The 13,672-nt window shown below is 34.4% G+C and overlaps 1 protein-coding gene and 1 pseudogene across 5 annotated transcripts in view; one reads left to right on the top strand and one right to left on the bottom strand.

The window, feature by feature from the left end:
- LOC148869827 (Protein kinase superfamily protein) overlaps positions 1–3,484 on the top strand; it is a 35,952-nt gene extending 32,468 nt beyond the window's left edge. For 2 of the 5 annotated variants that reach the window (XM_088969468.1, XM_088969471.1), the window contains 6 exons: positions 272–394; positions 484–532; positions 619–680; positions 2,660–2,721; positions 2,812–2,863; positions 2,944–3,484. In XM_088969468.1, the coding sequence (XP_088825594.1) occupies positions 272–394; positions 484–532; positions 619–680; positions 2,660–2,721; positions 2,812–2,863; positions 2,944–2,949 (354 nt within the window). In that variant the 3' untranslated portion in view covers positions 2,950–3,484. Of the gene's footprint in view, positions 1–271; positions 395–483; positions 533–618; positions 681–2,659; positions 2,726–2,811; positions 2,864–2,943 lie in introns of those variants that run through there. The other 3 variants (XM_088969467.1, XM_088969470.1, XM_088969469.1) reach the window with 2 other exon arrangements.
- Positions 3,485–8,618: 5,134 nt separating this feature from the next.
- Positions 8,619–12,804, bottom strand: LOC148869828 (uncharacterized; annotated as a pseudogene).
- Between the last annotated feature and the right edge of the window lie 868 nt (positions 12,805–13,672).

A 13,672-nucleotide genomic window follows, 5' to 3' on the forward strand; every position in this document is an offset into this window, starting at 1 on the left:
TACACCTATATTGGTGGCCCATGGATTGGTTTTGATTCACCACACACAAGTTCCAACATTAAGTTGTGCCATAAAATTCATGTTAATGAAATTGCCTCTTTCCTTCCTATTATAAATATCCATTTATAAAAGGTAGTTTGTCTCTGCATTGTTCTTCAATGTTAAAGTGATAACAGTAGTTCATGTTCATGACTCCATATGCATACAACTAGCTAAAGGGAAACATATGAATTGAATTGAATGTCTTATATGAAAGTTATTGGCTATGTAGGTGTTTACCCAACTCCCTGGAGTTGCTTTATCACCATCATCTGATGCTACACCATCAAACCCGCTTGTCAATTCATATTTCCTGCATTTACATAGCATTTTACAGACAAATATTCTTCAAAGGGTATGAGACTTCTGTATAAATATTTGGTCTTCTCATTGTCTAATTATTTGTTGGCTATCCTTATCATTTTTCACTTTATCATTAAATAGGATTTTGTTCTAAGTGCAATGAAGCAAGTCTCCACTGGTGATATTACAGGTTCTAGTACTCAATTATCTCCAAATTTCTTCACTTACTACTTTTTTCTTTTTTGAGATCATTAGATCTGGTTTCCATTGTTTCAGCTAGTCATGCAATCGATGGAGTGTATATTCAACCACCCACAAGTGTAACAGAAAAGTCATTGGTACGTATTTTAGAAGAACTGCTCTTCTAAAAATAAAAATAAAAATAAAAACGGTTGCATGCCACAAGGTGATTTTATCTCAACTACAACAACAATATTCAATTCTTAACTTCATTCATTATTTTAGCATCCTCCTAATCTTTTTGGACAAAAATATCTCTACACAAAACAATGAGAATTGCTTGAAGGTGCTAATGGTGAGGAGGTGACTCCATTGTGGGCGGAGGATTTCAATGTGTGTTTGAAGATGAATGAAAGGAAGGGAGCAAGGAAAAGAAAGTTATGGGAGCAATGAGAAGCTTTAGGGAGTTTATTAGAAGAATGGGTTGAATGATTGCAAGAGATTGCAGTCAATTTTTACTTGGTTGAATGGGCAGGATGCACCTTTTCTCAGGTTAGATAGATTTCTTTTAATGGGTAGTAGTCTGGAAGAAGTGTTGACGTTGTCAAGTTGATGGTTGTGTTGTGATGGATTGGTTAATTTTGGTACTGGAAAAATAAAATGAAGTTCACACTGGTTGTCCTGTTAGTCAGTATGAAAAAGATGTGATCAATGAAGCCTTCTGGGTTCCAAGGTGACCAAGAGAAATTTTCTCTTGCTGGACTACATTATAAGAAAACAAGAAAGCTAAAAGCTTCTAGAGCTATATTCCTTTAACTGTCTATTGGGAAAGGAGTAGAAGGATCTTTATAGGAAGAGCCTGCAAAAGGGATTCAGATGTGTTCAAGGATTGGCTCAAAGCTAATGGATCTGGTACTAATTCTACCAGGATTCAGAGATATCTCAAGAGATTATTTTGAAGCAAAGTTTTAGGAAACTGTTGAATTGGAAGGGAATTTTGGTTAGCATCTTGTAGTGATGTAAAAGTTGGAGCTATTTGCTTTTTCTTCTTCTTTTTGGTGATTTCTCATCACCCCTAATGTAACACTTGATGTACTGTTTCTTTATTTTAATAAATTTTCTTTTTTGTTTACTACCAAAAATATAATTTTATGACTTTTTTCTTTAAATCTTCCATAGTCCTCAACTTTCTATTCAACCCCATGCATTGCATGAGAGAGAGAGAGAGAGGTCAGGATTGATGGTTCATTTGAGTTTTGAACAGAAAATGATGACAAGAATGGATAAGTGACAATATGATGATCAAATTTCACAAAATAGGGGTAGATTTTGTGCTAAAATATTGGGAACATTGCTTACCTACTTTAAGGGTCAGGAACATTTGACTTTCCCATAATAATGCTGCATCACATTAAACAACCATAAAGGTGTTGTAACTTTACCTTTTAGACTAAGGCACCAAGGCACCAAGGATAATGTCTTACCAAATTGGCATCTCCTTTCACAATTATAATTTATACCCAATTGCAAGCAACTCCAAGATTGAAGAAACATAATAAAGGAGTAGCTCTAAACTTTAATTTAAATCAAGGACAATGAAGTTTCTCTTCAACTATGGGAAAAGTTACCAGACATTAACAAAACCACTAAAGGTAAAGAATACAGAATATAAGTGATATTGAATCATTGATAACCTACAACTGAGGATGTCTGAAGAACTGGAACAATTTCTTCCAAATCTTTGTAGTGTCTATGTTTTTTATGTTTTGGTTTAATTTTCTTATTCATGTCAATCTTTCTAATGAACTGAAAGTTGAGGTGATTGGGACACTTATGGTTCCTCCTTCCGCCAAATGAAATATAAAGGAAAGAAAAAGAAACAAAACACCTCTTTCCATTTGAATCTTAAAGCTTCTAGATTGATTTCCATCTTCCTTGCAACTCACAGTCTTGTTTAACTGGTTAGTTACTAGAAAAGTGTTATCTTCTCTATTTTTACCAACTGAGGAATATATAAGCGGTATCTATCTATAGAGGAACTTTAGGCAAATATTACTGTTCCTTTGTGTAAGTAAATATTTGCTATTTTCATATATCTGGCCTTGCATTAACATCATACCTTAATTCCTGTTTGCAGTTGGAGGCTGCCCATGAGAGAGAAAAAGAACTATTGCAAGAATTGACAGAGTTGCAGTGGAGGTAGTGATAAAAATAGATAATAATAATAATAAATATTACAAGTATTAAGAAATGTGAATAAGTCTGAAACATCAGTTTCCCTTTCTTCAGGCTCATATGTGCCCAAGATGAGCTCCAGAAATTGAAAGCGAAAATTGCTCAGGTTGGTTTCTTGAACTCCTCCTCAAAGTATGTCATAAGCCAATGGTTCATAATCTAGATCCTAACGTCTATATGTTTCAGGTGTGATCAAAATCTTCAGCCCATATATGCTCAACCCTTGGTTATTCTTAGAAGACAATGAGTTGGAATCTAGAATTTGTCAAATGTCTTTCCTTTCTAAATCTCCTTTATCCATGTAGGTGATGCCTACTTGAAATTTTCCAGGATGTTATAGGGAAGAAAATGGTACAATTATGCACCAATTTGTACAGATCCATGTGTCTGACCATATGTAAGATCCAGTTTCTTTGTAATATAGCTGAGCTTGTACCATATTTATATAAGCACATATTTGCTAGGCTTGATCAGGTATGTGGACCTAATCAAGGGCATGTACGAGATGAAACAACCAATGTTAGAAATCTTGTTGGAGACATCAGATTTTACAATTACATTAGGTCCTTCACCAAGGCTCAGCACTTGGTCCTTATTTACTTGCACTAATCATAGATGAATTGACAAAATAATGTTCAAGAGGAAGTCCCATGGAGCTCATTGTTTGTTGATGACATTGTATTAATTGATGGAACTAATTAAGTGAGAATTTGAATTTATGGATAAATGCCTTTAGAAGCATGAGGTTCTAAAATAAATAGGAAACAAATATAATATATGCTACCTAAGTTTATTATTGGCAATGGTGGTGATGATTATAATAATAGTAGTGCAAATCAAGAACACCTAGGATTAGAGACCAAGAGATAACTCAATGTAGCATTGTCTGCTACTTGGTTCGGTAATTCAGAATAAGGGAGAGATAGAGGAGGATGTTGCCCATATAATGCAAGTAGGATGGGCAAAAGCTAATTAATGGATGCATCTGGAGTCTTCTGCGATAGACAAATACCATTCAGGTAGCCAACCAAATCTAGTTGGGAGATGAAGCTCAGATGATGATGTGTAGGTGAGCTTTTACATCACATTTGTCAGCATTTCTATTCATGCCCTACAAACACACATAATGCAATTGGCCAACTTAACAACGCCTCTCCACTCTCATAAATCTTTCTAAATATTTTGCATTTTTTGTCAAATTTGTATAATGATTTGTGAATTTTATCAAGTTGGTTTTATGCTTTCTATACGGTCTAATTAATACTGTATAAGTTATTAAGTTAGTTAAGGGACCAACCACTTGTACAATCAAGTTATAAATTTTTATCAAGTTGGTGTAAATTACATAAGCAAGAGTTTCTTGTGAATTTTTAACAAATTGGTGTAATGATTTTAGAACCATACCAAGTTGGTCTCATGTTCTTTTGTATAGTCTGGTTAATATCATATAAGTGTATAAGAAAAAAAAAAAAAAAAAAGAACAAGAGAGAGCGGGAGAAAGACTGAGGGAGAAAAAGAGATCAACCAAGAAGAGAATGAAGGAGGAGAAATTGACCAAGAAAGAGAATGAGAGAGATTGATGGAGAACAATAGATTGACAGAGAGAGAGAGAATGAAAGTTTTTAATAGAGAGAACATAAATATAGAAATTAGAAACCATTTTTGTTTGTTTTCAAATCACACAGCCATTGAGCAAAGAGAGGCAACTGTGAGAATGAGAGAGTGGGAGGGAGATCGAGAGAGAGAGAGACCAAAAACCTTCTTTTATTTTCAAATCACCTGGCATTGAGGGCAATTTCTATATAAGATTTTTGTTGTGTCCAACATGGATTAAGAGTCAGAACCAGCTATACATTGAAATGTAGAGTTGACAGTTTTGCTGGATTTTGGACCAACCTATAGCGTAATTTTTAAATGTATAGCTGGTTCTGACTATAATTTTCCCTAATATAAATAACTAATTAAACATAATAACATAAGATTAGAAGTCTCATAATATTAATAATAAATAAATAAATTATTTTGGTTGGATACTTCCTAACCAAAATACCTTATTTTATTATTAGATCTCTTTAAATTTAATTTTATATTAATCTATCAAAATGATTTGTGGATATGCCTATAAAAATAATAAATTACTGAACTAGTCCTTGTTTTTAGAATTCTAATATTATATACACAAATAATTAATTTAAAGAAATAATTAGCATCAAATTAATTTATATACCATATAAAAGAGAATTTGCCCCATGTTACCAATTTAACCGTTTTGCATGTGGTGGGTCAACAGTTCAACCATCCTTCTTATGACATCACAAATAAATCAGCTATTTGTATCTATATCTATATATGAATGATGTGAAAAATTTTCCTTGATTAAGACACCCTTTTCTTTGAATATGGTCTCTCTAATTTTGAGGACATTTGAACTACTAGTTTTTTACCTCATTTGATTCCCACTCATTAAGTGTTATGCTTAAGGCATTGACTCCCATTCTTAGTCATTAAATCATATATTCCAGGTCTTTTTTTTCTTACAATAATTTCTATTAATAAGATCTAAATCTAATATTTTTAACGATATAATTAAAACTCATTTTTTAAAACTGACTTTGGAGAAAAATTGTTCTTCCATCTAAATGGTGAGTCAGAAATTCAAAATTTTCTGCCAAGTGGACCAACCCATGATTTCATAGTTAAAAAAACAAAAAATAGAAATAAATTTAAAATTATAAAAATAAAAAAGTTGTAGAAATAATTTAGACACATCTCTAATATTTTCTATTAATCATATTAAAGAAAAACAAGTGTGATTAATATGAATTGTGTAGATTGATGATGAAAATTAAATATAAAATTTAAAACTAGCCAAAAAATAATTTTTTTTGCTTGTTTGGTTCCCAAGTCAACAATTCCACCTTTTGGTTACAAGTCAACAATTGATGTCATAATTAAATAATAAAAAGTAAAAGAAGTTAAATACAAAAATATAAAAAAAAATACAAAATGTTATAAAAAATATTTGGGCACATCTCCAATATTTTATATTAATCATACTAAAAATAAGTGAGATAAACAAAGGTTGCTTTTGTTAATGACAGAAATGAAATACAAATTTCAATCTGACCTAAAAAATGGAATTGTTTTTTGATTGGTGGGAAGTCATCAATAGTTGAAGTTTTTGGCTCAAATATGTCAACCATTCATGTCATAATTAAATAATAAATATTAAATATATACATATATACAAAAAAATATGAAAAAATGCATAAATATTGTGGAAAATTTTGAACACATCTCTAATATTATATATTTACCATATTAAATAGAAATAAGTTTAATAAGTAAGATATTCTTTATACACATAGAAATATAAAAAAAAAATATGAAATAATTTGGATACATATTACTAATATCATTATTATCATCATCCCCATCTAAAATTGCCACGTGCATGGGATGTGCATATTTGCTAGTATAATAAAAATATGGATAAATTACAAACTTCTACCCTTTACTTAGGAGGTGGTGACACTTAGTGCCCCAAACTTTGTTTTGTGACAAAAACCCCCTTTGAACTTTTGGAGTTCAGCTTTGCCCCCTTTAGTAGGGGTGTCAACGGTATTCAAAAATCCAATTTCAAAATCAAGATTCAGTATAATCGAATTGAATCCAGATAATTCGAATATCTAATCGGTCGAATTTGGATATCCTATTCATACCACATAGCTAATCGGATTCAAATTCGGATATGACCTGATTTGATTCGATAAATATCTGAATTCGACTGATTTTTAATTTTATATATAATATATAAAATTTTTAGATGTTTATATAATTTAAATGTTTATATATATAATAATTAATTATATATTTATTAATTATATAAAATAATTAATTAGTCGAATTCGAATTGAATTGAATATTCAAATATTTAATTAGATTTGAATTCGAATATTAATTTTCAATATCCATTGGATATTGAATCGAATTCGGATATCGAATTTTCTAATCGGATTCAAATTTGGATATTGTCTGATCCAATTCAAATTCGACCCATTTACACCCCTACCCTTTAGGAATGGCAATTTCTACCCTACCCCCCTTTAGGGATGGAAATTTCTACCCTACCCGGTGGGAGCCCGCCCCAATGGGGTAGGATTTTTTCCTCAAAGGACGAATTTTGGGGTGGGAATGGATTTTGGGGTTCTACAACCTGTACGGATATGGTTTAGGCTAAACTTGATCCTCCCTGCATATTGTTGGAAGGCATATAAACGTTATTAGTAGGTGTTGAATTTAATAATACTTCGGATTTTATCTAAAGGATGATTGAAAGCTTATGTACTGTGAAGGATGGTTGATGGTTTGAATTTTAGGTATTTACCTTTACTAGCGGTCTACTGGTGGTCTTTCTTTCCTAATATAGCCACTATCGGGAAAAATCAAGACTAGCAGGAAAGCCCTATAAAACTGCCAGCATAGGTGTCATCAAATTCATCCATTAAATTAACCATTCCTGGCGGTTTGTCAGAATTAACGGTATATGTTTTATTATACCAGCGGTTATAAACCACCGGGAAAAGTAGAACAAAATAAATATCGGCGTTCCAAACCGCCGGTACAGATAAGCATAGGCTGTCGGCATATCATGAAATTGGCATAAGTTAAAAATCATAAAATTGTTGATCTATACTGGTGGTTTCCACCTTCGGCATTAACAGCTTAAGTCAATACCAACGGTTTAGACACCAAAAACCGCAGGCATAGATTTGGCCAAAAAAGGCAGGCAAAATCCCAGATCTATCTCAACCACTTAACTGATAGACTATTCTTGTTGATCTAGGTGATTTGTTACCAAAAAAAAATGCTTTAATGAACTGAAAATTTAGTCAATTTTTTGGCCTAAATGAAATGCAACCACCAGAGATTTGTTAAAGAAACAACGGCTTCCAAACAAATCATAAAAACTACCAGCTACACTAATGGATTTTTTTCCGTTACTTATAATGCATAATCAAACCAAATGCCTCCCAACAAATTTTCTCCATAGACATGGCTTAACACAGCTGTGTAAACATGGTACACATGGTTTACGGAACACTGGCGTGTTCATTAATGATTGGTTACATAGCATGGTTCACATGCTAGTGTTAGCAGTAGATCCCATATCGTTCTGAAGCTACCAATATAGGTAATTAAGGAAGAACTCATATTCAGTGCTCACAAGACCGTTCTCATACCGTCCTCATAGCCACTTGTAACTGTGTATTGGGAATATCTCCCATGAATAAAAACATATAAGTATGGAAATATTCCCAATGCACAGCTGCAAGTGGCTGCGAGGACAGTGTGAGCACGGTCTTGTGAGAACCGAATCCGATCTCACTAAGGAGATGTTCACCAATGTGTATAATTGAATTTCAAAACAAAAACATTTGCCACATAAGAAAAAACAATATGATTTGCTGATTTGACCTATTAGCCAATTAATCCCATGTCTCCCATACACATGAAGTGGGACGCAAACCCTAGTAATTGGTCTCTCTCTCTCTCTCCAATGTTGAACCTTTCTTTCATAGTAAAAGAGGCCACTTAACAATGGAAAATGTTGGCAAAGTGGATGCCAATACCATAGCACTCGTGTCTAATACAGAAAGTCCCTCCACTGGATTGGGTTCTTTGGATTTGTCAAGTAATGGTTTTCCATACAGTAGCAAGGATTTTGAGGTTTGCATCTACATGGTTGACTAATTTCGTTTAGCATTTACAAACATTAATGAAAGAGAAAAAGAATCTAAATGGTATGAAAATCAATGACAGTCTTCGGATATGTTGTTTTGGTATGGCAATGATTACTGAAAAAAGAGAATTATTATTTCAATGTCAATAAAACCAAATGAAACTATCAAATCCAACTTTTTCTACTGCACCCATACAATTAGTTCTAACAATTCAGTACTTGCCCTTGATTTGAATGTGAAGACAATTTGACATTAGCAGGCTAGCAGCTGCTGAGATACGTGTTGCATGGTGGGTCGAGACTGCGGAACAAGATGCAAGCATGCAATTCCAAGCTTAATGATAGTCTCTACTTCTTGGGTGACATGAAGGATGGGAGGGGGAAGGCGTTGATCCAACACTTATTCAATTTCGTTGCTTTAACAGCTTTTGGCATTGATGAAGATGATAACAGAGAGAGGAATTCGGCTGGATGCCTTCCCATTAACACTTCTATTGTTAGCACTCCAAAGCAATATACACCACACTTTAATTGCATTGACCCTCTTATCCCAGTCTAATATATTTGCTTGTCTGTCATCACCTAGGATCTTAGCCAAACTTCCCTTCTCCAAATATTCATAGACTAGAAACGTATGGCGTATGTGTGAACAAAAACCATAAAGCTTCACAATGTTACGGTGTTTTATTTTTGTTAATGCATGAATCTCATTTCAAATGTTTGTAGATCAATTCTTTCACCATCTTCATGTATTGGGTGATGAAGTTTCTTAACAGCTACAACTTGACCTGTTGAGAGCTCTGCCTTATAAACACTTCCATATCCTCCCACTCCAATGCAATGCTTGGCATCAAAATCATCTGTAGCTTCAACTATGTCTTGGTACAATATTTTGCCATCAAAATTCCATACTGAAATTAGATTACCATTGACTGCTGTTTCTCTTTGCTCTATTTATGTTTTTCTCATCTTTCGATGAAAAACAGAAGCAATACCAACAAATGTGAACAGAAGAAATAATACCCCTAAAAGAGGAAGTATGATGAAAATTATGACTTTGTGCTTTTTCTTGTCATTCACTTTCTTTCCAGTAGGAGAATTGCAAGGCCGAAAACCTTTTCTGTTGCCACATAATGCTTTATTATTCTTGAAAGCATCTGGTGGGGCATTTTGAAAGGCTCTGTTGCTGGGAAGGGGACCCTCCAACTGATTGTAAGATAGATCAATAGCTGTCAAACTAAGCATTCCATCAAATGAGGAAGGAATAGAACCATAGAGATCATTGTGAGAGAGATTTAGATTTTCCAAGTTGTGAAGCTTTCCAAATTGAGATGGTATCACTCCACTGAGTCTGTTATGACTAAGATCCAATAGACACTGCAGGGAAATTATATTACCAATTTGGAATGGAATGATTCCACTGAATCTGTTTCTACTCAACTTCAAGTATGACAGTTTAGAGCACCCCCCCCCCCCAATTCATTGGGTATTGGACCACTCAAATAGTTGGTTGACATGTCTAAAATTTCAAGGTTGGGCAATAATCCTACTTCTGATGGCAAAGCACCAGAAAACCTGTTTTGACTCAAGTTCAAGTACAGTAAAGAACTCATCTTTCCAAATTCTTTGGGAAGTTCTCCGAAAAAATAATTTGAGGAAAGGTCAAGTACATATAGTTCAGTCAACTTCCCAAATTCAGGTGGTATTCTACCAGTGATCTCATTGTTGGACAGTAGTAGACTTGTTAAATGCTGGCATTCTTCCCACTTCGGTGAAAGATCTCCATATAATTTGTTATAACTTAAGTCCATATAATTCAACCATGGATATACACCAAAATCTTCTGATACATTTGAAGTCAGTTGGTTGTTTTCAAGTCGAACTCTGAATAGGCTTGTACAGTTTTTCAAGCCTTTTGGAATGGGACCTGTGAAATGATTATTAGCAGCAGTAAAGTTTTCTAGAGACCCCCCCATACATAGATGTTGTGGTAAATAACCAGAGAAATTGTTGTTATGCACCTGGAGACTAACTAAATGTGTCATATTTCCTATTTCTTGAGGAATTGAACCAGAAAGTTCATTCTCAAAGATAAATAGCTTTTTAAGAGATTTGAGCTTTCCTATCTCTGGAGAATGCGGCCAAACAATTGATTCTGAAGTAGCTGCAAGACTGTGAGCTTGGTCAAGTTTCCCAATGTAGAAGGGATGTGACCTGTTAAATGGTTAGTGGACAAGTCTAACTCAATGAGGTTTGTCAACTTTCCAAGTTCTTGAGGAATATAACCAGAAAGTTCATTGTCATATAAATATAGACTGGCTAAGTTGCTCATATTACCCAAGGATGTAGGAATCAAACCAGTGAAGTTATTGGAAAACAATGTTAGGTTAGTTAGGTATGTTAATTTTCCTATGCTTGAAGGTATTGAACCGTTGAGATGATTCTGGTCCAGGAACAAGATTTGAAGACTTGTAAGTAGGCCAAATATTACCAGAGAATTGATTGACAGAAATATCAAGGTATTTTAGTTTGGTAAGATTACCAATACGAGGTGGAATGATGCCTGAGAGTGCATTCTTACTAAGATCAAGTAAGACAAGGTTGCTCAAATCACCTAAAGAAGTTGGGATCATACCCACAAGGTTATTTGTGTTCAAGCTCAGAAGGTTAAGAGATTCTAGGTTTCCTAATGATGGAGGGATGGAATTGGATAATTGATTCCCATCAAGGTTCAGATAGGTGAGGTTAGCCATGCTGCCAAAAGTGGGAGGGATTGGTCTTGTAAGCTGATTTGAGGACATGTCTAGCTTAATGAGACTTCTCAGATTACCTATGGATGTTGGGATCAAACCAGTGAGGTTGTTCTTGTATAATATGAGCCCAATAAGTGACTCAAGTGATCCTAGTTATGATGGAATGGAACCAGATAACTGGTTTTCAAAAGGCTGCAAGGATGTGAGTTTAGTCAAGCTTCCCAAACTGGAAGGAATGGAGCCTGTTAGATGATTAACAGGCATGTCTAACTGAATTAGATTTATCAAGTTTCCTAATTCTGGAGGAATAGGACCTGACAAATGGTTCTGGTATAGGTAAAGAAAAGTTAGGTTTCTCAAATTACCCAAAGATGAAGGAATGGAGCCGGTAAGATTATTTATTCGCAATGACAATACTGTAAGAAAAACTAAATTTCCTATCTCTGGAGGAATTGAACCACAAAGTTGATTCTTAGAGAGGTATAGAAGGCTGAGGTGTCTCAACTTACCCAAGGACGCTGGAATTGATCCACTGAGATTGTTGGATAGCAAACCGAGATCGGTAAGATATCTTAGATCTCCTATGGTTGAAGGTATTGAACCACTGAGATAATTTTGGTGAAGATACAAAACTTGGAGACTTGTTAGTAAACCAATTTCCTGTGGAATTTCTCCAAATAGTTGGTTGACAGATAAGTCAAGGTAGGTGAGATTGGAAAGGGTACTGATTTGTGGTGCAATGTTGCCAAAGTGTATTATTAGTAAGATAAAGACCAGTGAGATCTGGAAGTGATGAGAAGCTCAAGTTATGGAGCGTACCTTGCAAACCCATGCTTGGTAGAGTAATTTCAGTGACCCTTCCATCCTGGTTACAAGAAATTCTAACCCAATTGCATGGGTGAAACAGGGAAGAAGAATTCATGGCAGAATCACCAGTAACACGTTTCCACGAAGAGAGAACCAATTGGGTTTTACCGGAGAGGCTAGCTTTCCATTTGAGTAGGGCCTCGGTTTGATCGAGAGGTGTAGTATTGTTGCTTGAGGCCATGGCATAGGAGTTGATGGAACAAAAAGCTGACATGATAACTAAAAAGATTGGTACTAAAGAAAGCATGCAGAGAGGTTTCTCTAAGCCTAAGGAAGATGACCAACCCATATTTTTTGTGGCAGCACACCAAATGAAAATGGGTTCTTCTATACGAATAAGATTGAATGGGTGGAAACTTTATAAACTCTTTCAGAGAGTCCAGCACCGCGGCCATATTCAGAGAAAGAGATAACAGTCTACTGCAAGTCAGCAAATGTTTACTTCAAGTAATCATCCAAACTACAAAGGGGTCAAGCTTTTCAGCTTTCCGAGTAGTGGGAGACTCAAGACTGGTAGTGGGTGAGTTGATGTCCTTTTGTGCACAGGTCAATGAGCAGAGTCACAACTACAAGCAGGTAGCTCAGCCAATATTGTCATCTTTTGATTGTCAAGGACTCAAGGAGAGGCGGCGAATATCAATCCCTTCACTCACACTTCCCCTTCTCAAACCCGTCCGAGCATAGTTGATCCCAAACCCGTCTTCAAGGTAAATTATAATTTACATATACCTCCCTTTTACTTTTTTTTTTTTTGGTATTAAATTAGTCGCTTTAGCCCTATGGGGGCCGTAAATTTTTTCTTGTCATATTACATTACTTTTATCTTTTTCTAATAACCTCAATAACTCTTCTCTAGTGAGATTAAAAAATAGGCTAAATGCCGCACCTCGATAGGGACCACCTAAACGTGCCAACCAAGTAATCACTTAATATATGTTTGGGATTGATGCTGCAGTATTGATGTGTGATTGTAAGTACCGTTTTGTGAGAAAATGGTATTTTAATGTTTTATCCATTGAATGCCACATTGTATCTTTGTCACTATCATTTTATATCCCTGTTGGAGCATTATTTTTTATGAAAAAAACAATTCCAAACAGACAAACATTTCTTAGAGCACCATTCTTTTTTTAACATAGTGCTGATGTGTTGCCATTTTCCGGAGCAATGGCATCAATGCCATACAGATGCTTAGTTGGCTACCTCCATTTTACTATGGGTCGTTCTTCCCTATACTTTTATAATTCATGGAAAGTCAAACTATTAAAACATATAGAGTTATTAGAGTTATAAATTATCTAAAATTTATATATTTTTAATATATTTGAATTTTCATAGTGTATCAATATGTATCTTAATTTTTCCATTGCATTCATGCATATCCAAAATCAAAATACATTTATTTTAATTGCATTTTTAATATTCTTTATCATTTTCAGTACTTCGAAACTAGTGCTAGACATGCCTATAATGGGCTACAAGGGCATGGTTTTGCATCCTCTCTCAACAATATATATATATATATATATATATATAAAATCAGGTATTGAGA

Source organism: Nelumbo lutea, chromosome 2 (assembly GCF_056320005.1).
Source record: "Nelumbo lutea isolate HS-2025 chromosome 2, American lotus-T2T, whole genome shotgun sequence".
NCBI lineage: Eukaryota > Viridiplantae > Streptophyta > Magnoliopsida > Proteales > Nelumbonaceae > Nelumbo > Nelumbo lutea.